The 18,409-nt window shown below is 53.0% G+C and overlaps 1 protein-coding gene across 10 annotated transcripts in view; it reads right to left on the reverse strand.

The window, feature by feature from the left end:
* The window catches only part of CCDC57 (coiled-coil domain containing 57), a 152,062-nt gene that overhangs the window by 115,531 nt on the left and 18,122 nt on the right, over positions 1 to 18,409 (reverse strand). For 9 of the 10 annotated variants that reach the window (XR_012514746.1, XM_039476197.2, XM_039476196.2 and 6 more), the window contains exons 2-3: positions 2,804 to 3,218; positions 1,178 to 1,286 (exon numbers count right to left, since the gene is read on the reverse strand). Coding sequence is in view for 9 of the 10 variants with exons in the window: in XM_039476197.2 (XP_039332131.2) it covers positions 1,178 to 1,286; positions 2,804 to 3,218 (524 nt within the window). In the remaining variant the exon portion in view is untranslated. Of the gene's footprint in view, positions 1 to 1,177; positions 1,287 to 2,803; positions 3,219 to 17,753; positions 17,862 to 18,409 lie in introns of those variants that run through there. The other variant, XM_039476198.2, reaches the window with a different exon arrangement.

Raw genomic sequence — 18,409 nt, forward strand, 5'->3', positions numbered from 1 at the left:
CCTGTCACACCTGCACAAAGCCCTTCATCACTGCCGCACCTGCACAGAGGCAGCCCCCATGACTCCTGCACCTGCACAGACACAGCCCCCCGTGACTCCTGCACCCACCGACACGCAGCCCCATGTCATACCTGCACCTGCACAGACACAACCCCTCAACACACCTGTACACGCAGTGACACAACCCCTTGGCACATGTGCACACAGTGGCAGCATCTCTGAATGTGGGCTCTGGATATAAATCTATTGGATGTCCTTCCACAAAACCCCAGCACAGCTGAGTCTCTTGGAGGTGTAGGTTTAGTTTCAAGAACCCCCAAGGGGAAATTTGGTGACTGCCAATTGTCAGTTGAAGCATCTGTTTTCAAACTTATCATAATTGGAATTCCAAATTCTTTTCTACAGTAAATACCTCATGTTTAAAAAATTATACGTTTTCTAAAAATAAATTTTAAACTTTCATCATTTCTGAGGTATGCTGGTTAATGTCATGTGGCAAACAACTGGGCTGCAGGCAGCCCGGAGAGCTGGCAGAATATCATCTTAGGGAGTGCCTGCCAGGGTACTTCCCGAAGAGATCAGTGTTTGAATTCCTACACGAAGTAAACATGATCCTTCAATCCACTGAGGGCCTGAATGGAACGAAATGCAAGGAAGGGTGAATCCGCCCGCTCTGCTTGAGCTAAGACATTCACCTTCTCCTGCCCTCGGGCGTCGGGCTCCTGCATCTTGGGCCTTCAGAACTGGACCAGGACTCACCTCAGTGGCTCACTCACGCTCAGGGCTTTGAACCTGGACTGAATTACCCACCAGCTTCCCAGTTCTTCAGTTTGCAGAGGGCAAACTGTGGGACCTTATGGCCGTCATAACTGCATGAGTGAGTTCCTACAATTTACCTCCTACACATCTATACATCTTCTATTGCTTGTTTCCCTGGAGAACCCTGACTGATCCGTGAGGAAGGGTAACACTGGGAGTGGCTGTAATGTAGACATCCCATCCTGTTTCCCTGCAGCCCATCCCAGAGTGGCATCTGCCCCAGTGACCCCAACTTCACTCCCAAGGAGAATGCAGGCAATGAACCCAATGGTTGTCTTTTCCTCAGCTCTGCATGATTTCAGCTCACAGCGGGCAGGTGGGGAAAGCACCAGGAAGGGCCGACCCCCAGAGGCTGTACCTGTCTCTGCAGAGCAAGCTCACTGTCCAGCTCCTCAAGTTTTCTCTCCAGCCTCCATTTGAGGTTTTCATACTGTTCCCGGTGGTGGTCAATCTCACCATTCTTGTCACTATGGTAATAAAACAGCATGAAGAAAAGCTATACCAAATATTTACCAAAGGTACACACATTTCGAAGCAGTGTGCGCGGGAGGCTCTATTTGGGTCCTGGGGATGACACAACAGACTGCCCATAGTGGCTTTCACTTAGACATTCCACTGCATCATCTTCTGTAAGAAATGACCTTCTATGATAAGAAGAGTTTACTCCTGTGACTTTAAAAAGTGCTTTAAAAAGCTGCTTATGGCCAGACATGGTGGCTCACTCCTGTAATCCCAGCACTAGGCAAGGCTGAGGCCAGTAGATCACCTGAGGTCAAGAGTTCAAGACCAGCTTGGGCAACATGGCAAAACTCTGTCTCTAGTAAAAATACAAAAAGGGAGGAAAAAAGGCCGTGTGTGGTGGCTCACGCCTGTAATCCCAGCACTTAGGGAGGCTGAGGTGGGTGGATCACAAGGTGAGGAGTTCAAGACCAGCCTGGCCAAGACGGTGAAACCCTGTCTCTAATAAAATGACAAAAATTAACCTGGCGTGGTAGTAGGTGCCAGTTAACCCAGCTACGTGGGAGGCTGAGGCAAGAGAATTGCTTCAACCTGGGAGGCAGAGATTGCACTGAACCAAGATCGTGCCACTGCACTCCAGCCTGGGTGACAAAGTGAGGCTCTGTTTCAAAAAAAAAAAAAAAAAAGAAAATTAGCCGGCCATGGCAGCAGGCACCCGTAGTCCCAGGTACTCCAGAGGCTGAGGCGGGAGAATCACTTGAACCCGGGAGATGGAGGTTGCAGTGAGCCCAGATCGTGCCACTGCACTCCAGCTTGGGTGACATGGCGAGATTCCATCTCAAAAAACAAAAAATGCTGCTTATGTTAGAAGAATATATAACACATGAAAAAATATCCAGGATCCTGTGAAGTGCTAACAGAGCACGCAGCCGGCTCTCCTCCTGAGGTCCGTGCACACGCATCACACGGGGAAGGGCATCTAACAGCTAATGTGCTCCCAAAGTGGGGGGTGGAAGCGCCTGTCAGAGAACGCTCCCTTCCTTCCCGTCTCCTCAAACTCTCCACAGCATGGCTGGGTGAGTGGAGCTGAGGGGATACCAGGCATGTGGGTGAGTTCCCGGGGCCCCACCACAGGCTCCACAACAAAGACTTTAGGTTTTATGCTGACTTGCCTTAAGTCAGCTCATTGAGTTTTGAAATTACTACAGACTTCATATTAAAATCATTATAAATTCAAATATATGTTATTAAGATAATATAAATGTGTAATTAATGAAATAAATCCCAATTATTTAAAACAACCTCCATTAATTTCAGAGTTGTACCAGAACGCTGAAAAAGACAGCCAGGGCATTCCTGGATCCATGGGATTCACATTCACTCAACAAACAGGTGTTCAGAGGCCACTCGGACCAGCTCCGGCGTCCTGGAATCAGCAGCGGGAGGAGGGGCAGCTCCGAGGAGCCGGAGGCCCGCGGGGGCCTCCCCCAGGCGCTGCACGGGAGGCGCGTCTGTCACGGCTCACCTGTGGACGCGCTCCAGCTCCAGGCGATGCTCCTGCCAGGCCAGCTGCTGCTGCTGCTGCAGCTCCTCCACCTTCCTGGCCTCTCTGGCCAGCGCCTGCCTCAGCTTAGCCGCCTCTATCTTGAGCTCGCTCACCTCCGCCCGCCGGGCCTCCTCCCACTCCCTGGCCTGGGCGAAGGCGGCGTCATAGCGCTCCAGCTCAAGGTCCCGCTCCTCCAGCACCTGCAGATTGTAGACGAAGTCCTCCTGCAGGCACCGCAGTTTGCCCTGAGCCTCCTGCAGCTGGCCCTGTGTGTCCTGCAGAGCTGCCTCCTGCAGCCGGGTGTGGCGGGCCTGCAGCGCCCTCCATTCCTCCTCCTTTTGAAGCAGTAGCTTGTTCAGGGCCGGCGCCGAGCCCAGCGGTAGCATGGTGGTCACTGCAATAAAGAAAAGGCAGGTACGGGTAAACGGTTAGGGGCCCTAACTTTCCTTCTACAATAGCCACCTCCCATTCCCTATCAACGGTCACCATGGCTGGACATGGCAGCTCACACCTGTAATCCCAGCATTTTTGGAGGCCAAGGTGGGCAGAGCACCTGAGGTCAAGAGTTCAAGACCAGCCTAGCACATGGCAAAAACTTGTCTCTACTAAAAATACAAAAATAAGGCTTGCGGTGTCTCACGTCTGCAATCCCAGCACTTTGGGAGGCCGAGGCAGGCAGATCACAAGGTCAGGAGATTGAAACCATCCTGGCTAACATGGTGAAACCTGTCTCTAATAAAAATACAAAAAAATTAGCCGGATGTGGTGGCACGTGCCTGTAGTCCCAGCTACTCGAGAGGCTGAGGCATGAGAATCGCTTGAACCCGGGAGGTGGAGGTTGCAGTGAGCCGAGATCGCACCACCTCACTCCAGCCTGGATGACAGAGTGATACTGCATCTCAAAAAACAAAACAAAACAACAACAGCAAAAAAATTAGCCAGGTGTGATGGTATGCACCTGTAATCCCAGCTACTTGGGAGGTTAAGGCAGAATTGCTTGAACCCAGGAGGTTGCAGTGAGCTGAGATCATGCCACTGCACTCCAGCCTAGAAAGTAGATCACCTGAGGTCAGGAGTTCAAGACCAGCCTGGCCAACATGGTGTAACCCCATCTCTACTAAAAATATAAAAATTAACAGGGCATGGTGGTGGGTGCCTGTAGTCCCAGCTACTCGGGAGGCTGAGCCAGGAGGATCACTTGAATCCAGAAGGCAGAGGTTACAGTGAGCCAAGATTGTGCTACTGCACTCCAGCCAGGGCAACAGTGAAGCTCTGTTTCCAAAAATTTAAAAAAATTTTTTAAATATATATTTTATTGCATTTTAGGTTCTGGGGTACATGTGCAGATCATGCAGGACTGTTGCATAGGTACATACATGGCAATGCGGTTTGCTGCAACAATTTTTTAAAAAAAGAAATCCAGACCAGGCACGGTGGCTCACACCTGTAATCCCAGCACTTTGGGAGGCCGAGGCAGGCAGATCATGAGGTCAAGAGATCGACACCATCCTGACCAACATGGTGAAACCCCGTCTCTACTAAAAATACAAAAATTAGCTGGGCGTGGTGGCACGTGCCTGTAGTCCCAGCTACTCAGGAGGCTGAGGCGGAAGGATCACTTGAACCCGGGAGGCAGAGGTTACAGTGGGCTGAGACTGTGCCACTGCACTCCAGCCTGGCAACAGAGCAAGACTCCGTCTCAGGAGAAAAAAAAAAAAAAAAAAAAAAAAAAAAAAAAAAGGCTGGGCACGGTGGCTCAAGCCTGTAATCCCAGCACTTTGGGAGGCCGAGGCGGGTGGATCACAAGGTCAAGAGATCGAGACCATCCTGGTCAACACGGTGAAACCCCGTCTCTACTAAAAATGCAAAACATTAGCTGGGCATGGTGGCATATGCCTGTAATCCCAGCTACTCAGGAGGCTGAGGCAGGAGAATTGCCTGAACCCAGGAGGCGGAGGTTGTGGTGAGCCGAGATCGCGCCATTGCACTCCAGCCTGGGTAACAAGTGAAACCCCGTCTCAAAAAAAAAAAAAAAAAGAAATCCAGAGGAAATAGAGGAAGGAAAGATGGGAAACATGGTTTGCCCAGCTACAAGAGCTAGGTTCTATAAAATAGATTTAATGCAGCACTCTGTCCATTTCACAGCTGAGAAAACTAAGGCTGCTAAGTGACTACATGAGGACTGAAACCCACATCAGTCCCTCAGAACCAACTTCCTACCCAACGCCCTACTCCTGGAAGATTCAACACCTGATACAGTTAGGATATTTATCCCTGCCGAAATCTTGTGTAGAACTGTACTCCCCACCACTGGAGGTGGGGCCTGGTAGAGGTGTTTGGATGTTGGGGGCAGACCCCTCATGGCTGGGTGCTGTCTTGGTGACGGTGAGTTCCGGTGAAATCTGGTCATTTAAAAGTGGGTGGTGCCTCTCCGCCACTCACACGCCCTCTCTTGCTTTGTGCCTGCTCCCCCTTCACCTTCCAGGAGTAAAAGTTTCCTGAGGCCTCCGAAGAAGCTGGTACCACTGCTATGCTTCCTGTACAGCCAGTAGAACTGTGAGCCAATTAAAACTCCTTTATTTATGTATTTTTAAAATCATAATTAAATACTACTCTTTTTTTTCACACTGTATATTTACTTATTTTGAGATAGAATTTCACTCTTGTTGCCCAGGCTTGAGGGCAATGGAGTGATCTCAGTTCACCGCAACCTCTGCCTGCCGGGTTCAAGCAATTCTCCTGCCTCAGCCTCCTGAGTATCTGGGATTACAGGCACGTGCCACCATGCCCAGCTAATTTTTGTATTTTTAGTATAGACGGGGTTTCACCATGTTAGTCAGGCTGATTGAACTCCTGACCTTGTGATCCGCCCGCCTCAGCCTCCCCAAGTGCTGGGATTACAGGGGTGAGCCACCTCGGCCGGCCTAAATCTCCTTTCTTTTTAAATGACCCAGCATCAGGTATTTCTTTCTAACAATGTAAGAATGGTCTAACATACCATTCAAAAGTAGATTCCTTTGTTCTTTTATTTTGTTCATCATGGACTAATATTTTGGTAAAACCATAAAAATAAAGTGCTAGGAAAAGTAAAATTTAAAAACAAAGATCACAAGGCCGGGCATAGTGGCTCATGCCTATAATCCAAGCACTTTGGAGGCCAAGGCGGGCGGATCACTTGAGGTCGGGAGTTCAAGACCAGCCTGACCAACATGGTGAAACCCCGTCTTTAAAAAAAAAAAAAAAAAAGATCACAAAAAGCAACAGGCTGGGCACAGTAGCTGCAGCTCTCGCCTGTAATCCCAACACTTTGGGAGGCTGAGGTGGGAGGATCACTTGAACTCAGGAGTTCCACGCTGCAGTGAATGGTCTACTGAAAAAGAGAGTTTCTTCTGGATGCTCCTGGCTGCCCCCAACCCTTTAGGGGTCCACATATGAGCTCCATTTGGACACAAAAATCCCCCAGAACCCTTCTCTGGTGTCCACACAGGGGCACTGCATGGCCTCAAAGAGCCACATCCAGTTGGGGGGCAGGAACAAACTTGCGGCCTGGTGGGACATGGCCCAGGTGCTGCTGCCAGAGCAGAAAGAAGCCCCTGTCAGGGCACAGCAATGGTTGTGCAAAGTCCCAACTCCCAGGGTGAGTGAGCACAAGGGCAGAGCCAGGCTGAGCACCAGCCGTGATGAGGCACAAGGAGGTGGGTAAGGGGCTGCAAGACACGTGCGCCCCTCCAGAAAGGGCTGGTCAGCAGGACACACCCACTGGGGGCACCAGGGCTCCCGTCCTGAGACAGCGCTTCTCCGATGCGGCTCCAGAGCAAAGACAGCCTCACTCCATTCCACACACCTCCTGTGATGAAGGTGCCCTCCCTGACCCTGCCCAGTCCTGCTGAGAACCCTAGGCCCATCACGCCACCTCGGCCTGGCTCCTCCAAGCTGCTGTGTGCCCACCCATCGCCAGAGCTAACAGGGTCCCTGCCGACCATCTCAGCGTTCCCCCACACATCTGTTCCTCGTCTCCCTCAGTTCCTACAGTAGCCCCATCGTTCAGCCCATGGAGCAAGCCTTGATTTCTCACTGTTTCCCATCCTCATGCCCATACCTTGGCCAACACCATGTCTTACTGCAAGAGACCTGAACTGGCCTCTCTGCTGTTCATTCCCAGTTTTTTGGCTGCCAAAGGAATATTTTCAAAAATGCTGAACCAGGCTTCCCATTCCAATGAGGACACCTGGACCCCAGGCTCCCGCCTGCTGCTGCCACATGCCCTCAGAGCCTGGGATGGGCTGCAGGTGCCCCTCTGCCTGCAAGGCCCCTCCTAACCACAGGGCAGGCTCCTCTAGCCACTGGGACCTCAACCCAAACCTCACTGCAGGAAGGCGTTCCTAACTCCCATCTCACGCTGGCACAGTGCCATCGCCCAGTGTCAGGTGTAATAAGTCCCACTGTCTGGTACAGTCTTGGAGACTGAAACATTTTGTACATGTAGGCCACCCACATAGCTGTGCACACACAGGGAAAGAAGCGGAATATTAGCAAATACACATTAAACGATGCAACATCACTATCATCTTTGATGACTCAGGACCCTTCGCACAACGCCTCTGAGTCAAGACAACGGTTCTCTGCAGTCTGAGGTCTGTGAGGTCTCTGGGCCTCTTCTCCTCTGAGGACCGCCTGAGGCACCGTCCTGTATCAGGCCCTCTGCCACTGGGCTCGACTCTTTAACTCAGCGGTCACAGCCACCCATGGGGGTTACTCTTCTGAGAATCTGTTCTCTTTAGTTTTTTTTTTTTTTTTTTTTTTTTTTAAGAGACGGAGTCTCCCTATGTTGCTCAGGCTGGAGTGCAGTGGCTATTCACAGGCGCGATCCCACTACTGATCAGCACGGGAGTTTTGACCTGCTCCATTTCTGACCTGGGCCAGTTCACCCCTCCTTAGGTAACCTGGTGGTCCCCCGCTACCGGGAGGTCACCATGTTGATGCCAAACTTAGTGCGGACACCCAAATGGCATAGCGCACTACAGCCCAGAACTCCAGGGCTCAAGAGATCCTCCTGCCTCAGCCTCCTGAGTAGCTGGGACTACAGGCAGACACCACCGTGCCGGCAGTCTTCTGAGGATCTGATCACGGTATCTTATTTGGCCTCAAATCTGCCCAAGACTCCTGGCCATTTTCAAAATCTCAGACTTTTGAGTCTTGGCACAGTATGAGAAGATAGACCAAGGATGGGGTCCAGCCTGTGTGGCTCCAGAGGCTCCTTGCAGCCTTTATCTGCCAGTTCCTGCACACCTGCTATTCCAGACCCAAACAGCCTGCCTCCCCTCACTGGTGAGGTGCCTTCACACTAGGTCTCAGGACTCAGCAGGTCACCCCATTTTCAAAAGCTTCAGGCAGCCCGGCCAGGCAGATGGCATGCATTGCCCTCTCCATGTGAGGTGCGTACTCCCAGGGCTCTGTGTCTGCACAGAAGAGCAGCCTGATAAGTCCACACAGCAAGTGACGTGGCCCACCACCCAGTGAGGGAGCCCCGCTTCTCCACTGCTTTGTGGATCCTACTCAGGACCCACGGTAAGCCCCACACACCAAGGCCCTGTAAGTCGGCCGGCACGGTGCTCCTTTCCTTCTGACCTCATCACAGAACAGCCTGCCCTGCTTCCATACAAATCCCATCTCCAGATGATCCCCAAAGCCCCAAGGCTGAGATTAATTAATTGGCTTTAAACAGCACGGATTCAGCATCTGGATGCAATCTGCCTGTCAGCCAGCAGGCGTCCCTAACAAGCACCTAGTTTCAACAAGGACCCTAAGAAGCTTCGAGGTTACGGAGCAGCAGGAGAAGCCTCCTGGGAGGGGGGGGACCCACTGCCAAGGAGGCGCTGTGTGTTCACCCTCTTCCAAGAGAACCAGTGGGGTTGGAGGCCAGCTCCCAGCAGGCACTGGAACAGCACAAGTGGGCATCTCATCACTTTGATTTTCTCATTTTAAAAATACTGAGCTGATTTAACAGTAATGTTGTAGGTTTACCTCTTGTGGTATCATGACACATCATGGTTTTCTTGCAGTTCCTGGCTCGTAACTCCCATCTCCCTGTCAGTCTTCTGTGACAATGTTGGGTGTGTCAGGCCTCAGAAAACAGAATCTGTCCCAGGTCTTCACTCTCATCAGACTTTCCACTGTAGGTTATAAGACCCTCCCCAGAGCTCCCGCCCTCTACCCTGGGGGAAGGAATGCTGTCTTTAGGAAGCCTCTCTAAAAACCCACAGAACAGGGTTTGGCGAGGTTCCTGGGGAGTGGCGGGCGGGATGGCGGGTCCTCCAGGAAGCTCCACGCCCCTTCCCTCATATCTCGCCCTACGAATCTTCTCATCTGTAGCCTCTGTAATACCCCTTATAATAAACTGTGAAATGTATGTGTTTCCTTGGGTTCTGGGAGTCACCTCAGCAAATCAATTGAACCCAAAGAGGGGCTTGTGGGAACCCCAACTTGAACCCAGTGGTCAGTCAGAAGTTCCGGAGGCCAGGACTCAAGACTCGTGTCAGAAGCAGGGCAGTCTTTGAAACCGCCATTGCAAAACTATAACTGAGGCAGTGAAAGAGATCTGACCTAACCAGTTCCATCTTGCTTCTCACCTCCAAGCTCTCCTCGTTCATTCCTGGGTGTAGGTCAAACTAAGTTTGGGAGGAACTTAGTTTATAGTTTAAAACAAACAGTAACACCCTTTTCCCAAAACAAACCCCCTTTTTGCCTAGGGACTAGACTGCCTTTGTAGGACGACAAAATAGCCAAAAGATTAGAAATTATGGTTTAGGGCCAGATGCAGTGGCTGGCCCCTGTTGTCCCAGAACTTTGGGAGGGTGAGCCAGGATCACGTGACCCCAGGAATTCGAGACCACCCTGGGCAACATGGCAAAACCCTGTCTCTACCAAAAATACAAAAATTAACCAGGGTGTGATGGTGTACACCTGTAGTCTCAGCTACCAGGAAGGCTGAGATGGAAGAACTGCTTGAGCCTGTGAGGTTGAGGCTGCAGTGAGCCATGATAGTGCCACTGCACTCCAGCCTAGGTGACAGAGTGAGACCCTGTCTCAAAAAGAAAAAGAAATTATGGTTTAGGAATCCTGCAACTATAGGCTACAAGATTCTGACCTTCCACAAATTGTTCCTGGGGATAACATCACTACTGTAAAACCTCAGATCAGGTGTCCCCAAACTACGGCCCGCGGGCCACATGCGGCCCCCTGAGGCCATTGATCCGGCCCCCCGCCGCACTTCAGGAAGGGGCACCTCTTTCACTGGTGGTCAGTGAGAGGAGCACAGTCTATGGCGGCCCTCCAACGGTCTGAGGGACAGTGCACTGGCCCCCTGCGTAAAAAGTTTGGGGACGCCTGCCTCAGATCAATCTGTGCTTGAGACATTTTGCAGGCCCTGTGCTGGATGGATCGTCTGGCACCACCCCGACTGACAGACTGGCTCATCTGATCTTGTGGCCCCCATGAGGAACTGACTGACTTGAGGACAGCTTCAACTCCCGACCCTTTCTTCTCCAGTTCACTGGCCTCCTACATAGCAAGTTGTCTTTAAAAACTCTGGTCCCTAAATTCTCGGAAAGACTGATTTGAGTCATAATAAAACTCTGTTCGCACAGCCGGCTCCGCGTGATTCGCTCACTCTGTGGTAATTCCCATAGAGAGAACTGATGAACCAGCTCTGCTAGGCAGCGGGCAAGACGACCTCATTGGGTGGTTACGTCTTGGGGACTGGGCCCTCATCCCGTGGCCTGGCTCTCTCCAGGCAGGCAGTGTTGGGGCTGAAGTGAAGGGCACTCAGCAGAACCACTGCTCACATGGCAGTGAGAAACTCCCTCCCCACCACATGTGGTCGCAGTCTTCCTCTGTGCTGACTGTTGTGCTGCGAGGGTAGAGGAAAAACAGTTTCCGTTTTCCCGAAATACCTGTGAAGTCTGAAAAGCACTTGGAAATCTCTGGGTTTAGGAAGATGAAAATAACTCTTCACAAAAGCCACGATTACCCATGCACGGACAGCTTGCGGGCCCCAAAGTGACTTACAAGACAGCAGAGGCCCCACCTCAAAGACAAACCTCAGCAGGGTGCGGTGGCTCAGGCCTGTAATCCCCACACTTCAGGAGGCCAAAGCGGGCGGATCATATGAGGTCAGAAGTTTGAGACCAGCCTGGCCAACATGGTGAAACCCCATTTCTACTTAAAAATCCAAAATTAGCCAGGTGTGGTGGTGGACAGCAGTAATCCCAGCTGCTCGGGAGGCTGAGGCAGGAGAATCATTTGAACCTGGGCGGCGGAGGTTGCAGTGAGCCAAGACTGCACCATTGCACTCCAGCCTGGGTGACAAGAGCAAAACTTCATCAGAAGGGGAAAAAAAAGATATATCTCTAGTGAAAAAACAGACAGCCATCAGTGATGGCTCAGATGTACGCTGGCGTTGAAGATGATGCCGCAGACATGGTGGAGAGTGGAGCAGCTCCGGAGTGTCGGACTCACCCGCCCGAACCCGACGCTGGTCCGCAGTGGCTGCCCTGAGCACATGGCCCCAGGCCCCTCAGCTGCTAAGGGAGCCCCACCTGCAGGAGGGTCGGGAGTTTGTGCTTCTCGATAGCGAAGACCGTGAGATTGGGTCCAAGTCCCTCATACCCGCTGGCGCCATACTTAAGAGGGTTCACGACAGAAAGTGCACCCCGGGGGCCTCTGAAAAGGAGCTCTACAGAAGATGAAGAAAACTCAAGCTTGATGAGCCCTGCAGAAGGCCTGGCCTCGCCCTGGGGGTGCCCGTCTCTCCGGCGAGCTGGCTACGGTAACTGCATCCTGGAGAACGGGGAGGAACATGCAGGCCATCCCACCTGTCGCCAAGACTACCAGACCCTCACCCCACGGGCCACGTGGTCCACAGACGCCACAGAGGAATTAATCACACTCTGCTCAGCTGACCAAACATGTAAAGCAATGCTTTTATCATCAACGCTGGATTATTACTTAACTGGAAATATATATATTACTTTTTTTGAAATGAAGCTCCGCTGTTGTTGCCCAGGCTGGAGTGCGATGGCACGATCTTAGCTGACCACAACCTCTGCTTCCTGGGTTCAAGCGATTCTCCTGCCTCAGCCACCCGAGTAGCTGGATTACAGGCATACACTACCACACCCGGCTAATTTTGTATTTTTAGCAGTGATGGGGTTTCTCCATGTTGGTCAGGTGGGTCTCGAACTCCTGACCTCAGGTGATCCGCCTGCCTCAGCCTCCCAAAGTGCTGGGATTACATGCATGAGCCATCATGCCTAGCCCAAATATATATATTTTTATGACCTCTGTATATAAATATATTTAATAAATATATTTAATATATTTTTTTGAGACAGTCTCACTCTGTCGCCCAGGCTGGAGTGCAGGGGCGTGACATTGGCTCACTATAACCTCTGCCTCCCAGGTTCAAATAATTCTCTGCCTCAGCTTCCTGAGTAGCTGGGATTACAGGCACCCACCACCACACCCAGCTAATTTTTATATTTTTAGTAGAAATGGGGTTTCACTATCTTGACCAGGCTGGTCTTGAAATCCTGACCTCAGGTGATCCACCTGCCTTGGCCTCCCAAAGTGCTGGGATTACAGGTGTGAGCCCCTGCATCCGGCCTAATACCCTTAACTTATAAAACACTTTCTGGGACTTGAAGGCAAGTCCAGGGTGGCTCACTCACTTTGTACTCAGGACAGGGGATTCAATCTCAGCATCCTGAGTAGCTGGAACTACAAGCAGGCACCACCATGCCCAGTTAATTTTTTTTTTTTAAATTACTCACAGAGATGGGGTTCCACCATGTTGCCCAGGCTGGTCTTGAACTCCTGGCCTCAAGTGATCTGCTCATCTTTAAATGTACTGAATTCAGCTCTTGCAGCCCCTGTTGGATTCCAGAGAGTGCTGCTCAACCCTCTGGGAGGCAAAATTCAGTACATTCACTCTTTCTTTTTTTTGAGACAGAGTCTCACTCTGTTGCCCAGGCTGGAGTGCCATGGCATGATCATGCCTCACTGCAGCCTCAAATGCCCATCCAAAAGATATAAGTCAAGCAATCCTTCCCTCTGCTTATAGGTTTAAGCCACTGTGCCCAGCCTCTCATCTACTCTTTAAATAACCCCAAGCTTTTTTTCACTTCCTCCACTGTCTGCCAAAGAGTAGCCATAAACCATTTTTTAAAACTGAGAGATTGGCAGTAGGTCTTAATTCTGTCACTGGCACTTGCTGGAGAAGAGGGGCACCACCACCTTGAAGGAACATGAAGGGCTGTTTTCTTTGAATCTGCACTTGCCTCCAAAAAATGAGTAAATGGGCCGGGCGCGGTGGCTCACGCCTGTAATCCCAGCCCTTTGGGAGGCCGAGGCGGGTGGATCACGAGGTCAAGACATTGAGACCATTCTGGCCAACATGGTGAAACCCTGTCTCTACTAAAAATACAAAAACTAGCAGGGAGTGGTTGTGGGTGCCTGTAATCCCAGCTACTCAGGAGGCTGAGGAGGAAGAATCACTTGAGTCTGGGAGGCGGAGGTTGCAGTGAGCCAAGACTGCACCACTGCGCTCCAGCCTGGCGACAGAGCAAGACTGTCTCAAAAAAAAAAAAAAGTGAGTAAATGGGAAATAGAAGTCTTGTAGTTGAGTTTAGACTTTGCGGACTTTTAGAACCATACGTTTCACGTGCCAGAAACAAAAAACTAAAAAACTTAAAATCAGTAAGGAATCAAAATGAAATAGAAACAAGTGAAACTAACGTGATTACAAGCGAATAACTTGTAATAAACCCACAGAGTGTTTTTGTGTATGTTTGTTGTTTGTTGAGATGAAATCTCACTCTGTCACCCACGCTGGAGTGCAGTGGCACAACTATAGCTCACTGCAGCCTCCAACTCCTGGGCTCAGATGGTCCTCCCACCACAGCCTCCAGAGTAGCTGGGATTACAGGCACATGCCACCATACTCGGCTCATTTATTTTATAATTTTTTATAGAGATGAGTGCCTTACTTTGTTGGCCAGGCTGGTTTCTAACTTCTCACCTCAAGCAATTTTCCCCCCTCAGCTTCCCAAAGTGCTGGGATTACAGGCATGAGACTGCACCCAGTCACAGTTTAATATATACAAACACAGATACGGTTATAATGAAATAATTTATATGTGTATAGTGTATAACCTAGCTGTATCCATTAAGAAAGCCAAGAAGAAATGCCATCCATAGCAACATATCTATCTGACACCAGGATCTTGGTTTCCAAACACCACTTTGTTTTTGTTTTTGTTTTTTTTTGACATGGAGTCTTGCTCTGTAGCTCAGGCTGGAGGGCAGTGGCTTGATCTCAGCTCACTGCAGCCTCCACCTCCCGTGTCCTGGTTCAAGCAATTCTTCTACTTCAGCCTCCCAAGTAGCCGCCAAGTAGATTACAGGCACGAGCCACCATGTCCAGCTAATTTTTGTATTTTTTAGTAGAAATGAGGTTTCACCATGTTGGCCAGTCTGGTCTTGAACTCCTGATCTCATGATCCGCCCGCCTTGGCCTGCCAAAGTGCTGGGACTACAGGCATGAGCCATCCCGCCTGGCCAATACCACCTTCTAAACTAAAAGGAACCAGGGCTCCTTGGAGAAATGACTGATTGTGGGATATGTCAAGGCAAGCATAAGATGAGCCTGAATTCTGTGGTGCCAGAAAGACAGTGCTCCAGAAGGTTGGGATGGCTGCAGAGAGGCCAACTTGAAGGGACTCCTAACACCTCAATCTGGACAATGTGAGCAACAAAATACACAACAGCAATGGATTAGAATCCATGGAATAAAAAGATGTACTAACAAAAATAGGCTGGGCAGGGTGGCTCACACCTGTACTCCCAGCACTGTGAGAGGCCGAGGTGGGTGGATCACTTGAGATCAGGAATTCAAGACCAGCCTGGCCAAGATGATGAAATCCCATCTCTACTAAAAACACAAAATTTGTTTTTGCGGTGGGTGTCTGTAATCCTGCCTACTCAGGAGGCCGAGGCAGGAGAATTGCTTGAACTCAGGAGGAGAGGTTACAGTGAGCCGAGATCATGCCACTGCACTCCATCTAGACTTGGGAGACAGAGCGAGATTCTATCTCAAAAAGAAAAAAAAAAAGATATGCTAACAAAAATTAACAACTGAATAGAAAAATGATAAGAGATGGCTCTTTCTTTCTTTCTTTCTTTCTTTTTTTTTTTTGAGACGGAGTTTCGCTCTTGTTACCCAGGCTGGAGTGCAATGGCGCGATCTCGGCTCACCGCAACCTCCGCCTCCTGGGTTCAGGCAATTCTCCTCCCTCCGCCTCCTGAGTCTGGGATTGCAGGCACGAGCCACCATGCCCAGCTAATTTTTTGTATTTTGAGTAGAGACGGGGTTTCACCATGTTGACCAGGATGGTCTCGATCTCTCGACCTCGTGATCCACCCACCTCGGCCTCCCAAAGTGCTGGGATTACAGGCTTGAGCCACCGCGCCCGGCGAGATGGTTCTTTCTTATAGGAGAATCCTAACTAATAAATGTAGGAGTAATGGAAACAAAAATCATTTAACAAATGGCACACTAATAGTTATTTTCGGGAAACACTCATCAGTGCTAAAATCAGTGAGAGGAGTATGATTAGAAACAACATCTTTCAGGGCCTGTGGCTCAGGCCTGTAATCCCAGCATTTTGGGAGGCTGAGGCAGGCAGATCACTTGAGGTCAGCAGTTCAAGACTAGCCTGACCAACAAGGTGAAACCCTGTCTTTACTAAAAATACAGGGAAAAAAAAAAAATAGCTGGGCGTGGTAGCAGGCGCCAGTAAGCCTACCTGCTCAGGAGGCTGAGGCGGAATCACTTGAACCCAGGAGATGGAGGTTGCAGTGAGCCAAGATCGCGACTCTGAACTCCAGCCTGGTGACTGAGAGAGACTCCGTCTCAAAAAAAAAAAAGAAAAACAAGATCTTTACATAGTCGCAAAATATTTCCTCACAAGATACTTATTATTTACAAAGGGAAGGACCCTAACTTTATGGATACACTTGGCGGGGACCACCTCAGCCACAGGGACCTGACTAGCACCAACAGCCATGGCCACCCTGCGCCTTCTGAGACACTGGGAAGGACGCAATTGCCCTTTTGAAGCTTTCTTGCCAAAAATGCATAATATAAAATCAATAGCGAGAAAACATCAGAGAAACCCAAACCAGGGGGCATTTTACAAAATAGCAGACTCATCACTGGACCCTAGACCACAGTAAAGTCATCCACGAGTTAGCTGCTAAGTGAGAATAAATCCTTGTGGGAAGCAGAAATGCTCCTTTTAAAATTTCCTGTCTTGTTAAAGAATAGGTGTGCCAATAACTTTGTAAAGCCCTATCCCGTGTAGCTGTTAGACATGCCACGCTTACAAGCATGTAGCACATTCAATGTCCCTGTACTTTAACCAGGATACCTGTGCTGGAGATGCTCACAGGCATGTCCCAGCTCTCCCTGGCTTCTGCCTGTTTAGAAAAGTTTTAAGTTGTTAGCCAGTCGGGTTTTAGTTTAGATCGTGAGGCGTGGCTCCAGCCAATGGAGATCAGACACAGCCGCGCGGACGACCCGAGATGCGTGAGGAACACATTCGTGTGAATTCCTTTGTTCACTGTACTCTCCAGACAACACGGTCAGCGAGGGCACCCTTCCCGCAGTCCGGGAAGTAAAACCTGCACTGCTGAAAGCTCTTCTGTCTCAGTGCTCATTTTTCTTTGCCGCAGACGTTGGCGTTCGCGTTCATATAACGCCGCTCTCTGCCCTGCAGGGCTGCTGGCAGCACGTGCGTTGTATGAACACGAACGCCAACGTCTGCGTGCTGCGGAATGAACTGTGGTTCTGTTCGGCAAGAGGTCAGCATCCTAGGGGCTCTGCGCAAAAGGCACAGGCGAAATCTTTGTACTCCTTTGTATCCTATTTCTAAGTTGCATATTTTTTTTTTTGAGACTGAAGTGCAATGGCGCGCTCCCGGCTCACCGCAGCCTCCGCCCCCAGGTTCAGGCGATTCTCCCGCCCCAGCCTCCCGAGCAGCTGGGACGGCGGGCGCGCGCCACTCCCCGCGCTTTTGTAGCTGTAGCGGAGACGGGGTTTTGCCGCACTGGCCCGGCTGGTCTCGAACTCCCTCTCCCGGCCTCCAGCCGTCTGGGGTTACAGGCGCGACCCACCGCGCCGGACTGTTTTTCTTTAACTCCTACTCAGCGGGGCTGCCTGGGGGCGGAGCCGCCCTTGCCGACGGCGGAACCCGCGAGCCCTCCCCGGGCCGGGGCCTGGCCCGCAGCACCCACCGCCCCAGGCCGCCCGGGGACGCCGCAGCCTCCGCGAGGGGGTCTCCGGTCCGGGCCGGCCGGGCTGAGGGTCGACCTCGCGCTCGGGGTCCCCACCAGAGCGCTGCGTCCTGCGGGACGGCAAGTCCCGGCGTCCTCCACGGAAAAGCGGGGCGCGCCCCCCGCCGTCCCCCGCCCCGTGCCCCCCGCCGCCCCCCGCCCCGTGCCCCCCGCCGCCCCCCGCCGTCCCCCGCCCCGTGCCCCCCGCCGCCCCCCGCCGCCCCCCGCCGTCCCCCGCCCCGTGCCCCCCGCCGCCCCCCGCCGTCCCCCGCCCCGTGCCCCCCGCCGCCCCCCGCCGTCCCCCGCCCCGTGCCCCCCGCCGCCCCCCGCCGTCCCCCGCCCCGTGCCCCCCGCCGCCCCCCGCCGCCCCCCGCCGTCCCCCGCCCCGTGCCCCCCGCCGCCCCCCGCCGTCCCCCGCCCCGTGCCCCCCGCCGCCCCCCGCCCCCCCCCCGCCCCCCGCCGTCCCCCGCCCCGCGCCCCCCGCCGCCCCCCGCCGCCCCCCGCCGCCCCCCGCCGCCCCCCGCCGCCCGCGCCTCACCGGAACGCGCCCCCGCAGCGCCGCCCTGTCCCGCCGCGTTGCCACAGCGACCGGGTCCGTCGGTCGCGTCCGGCGGCGCTCGGTGCAGCGCTCGGGTCCCGCCGGCAGGAAACCGGGTCCCCGGCGCTGGGTTCCGGCCCGGATTCCGCCCCCCTCCCCTCCCCTCCCCTTCCCCGCCCCTCCCCTCCCCTCCCCTTCCCCGCCCCTCCCCTCCCCTCCCCTCCCCTCCCCTCCCCTCCCCCGCCCCCTCCCCCGCCCCTCCCCTCCCCTCCCCCGCCCCTCCCCTCCCCTCCCCCGCCCCTCCCCTCCCCTCCCCCGCCCCCTCCCCTCCCCTCCCCCGCCCCGCCGGCTTCCGCGCGCTGCGCGAGCCCGAGAGGCGCCACGAGGCCCGCCGCGGATCGCGGGGTGAGCCCGGCCTCGTCACCCGTCAGCGGGGCGACCCCGGCCGCGGGCCTGGAGACCCCGACGGGGGGCTGGGGAAGGGAGGGGCCGGGACGGGCAGAGGCCCAGAGGCGCCGCCGCCGTCCTCAGGCTCGGCCGTTCCCAACCGCTCGGTCCTCAGAACACGGCGTCTGCTGTCACCGCCGGCGAGGGACGAGCTGAGCCCGGGACGGGGCCGCCGGGTCTCCGAACCCTCAGCACCGTGCGCTGGCCGC

The sequence above is a fragment of the Saimiri boliviensis genome, chromosome 17 (genome assembly GCF_048565385.1).
Source record: "Saimiri boliviensis isolate mSaiBol1 chromosome 17, mSaiBol1.pri, whole genome shotgun sequence".
In the NCBI taxonomy this organism is placed as follows: Eukaryota; Metazoa; Chordata; class Mammalia; order Primates; family Cebidae; genus Saimiri; species Saimiri boliviensis.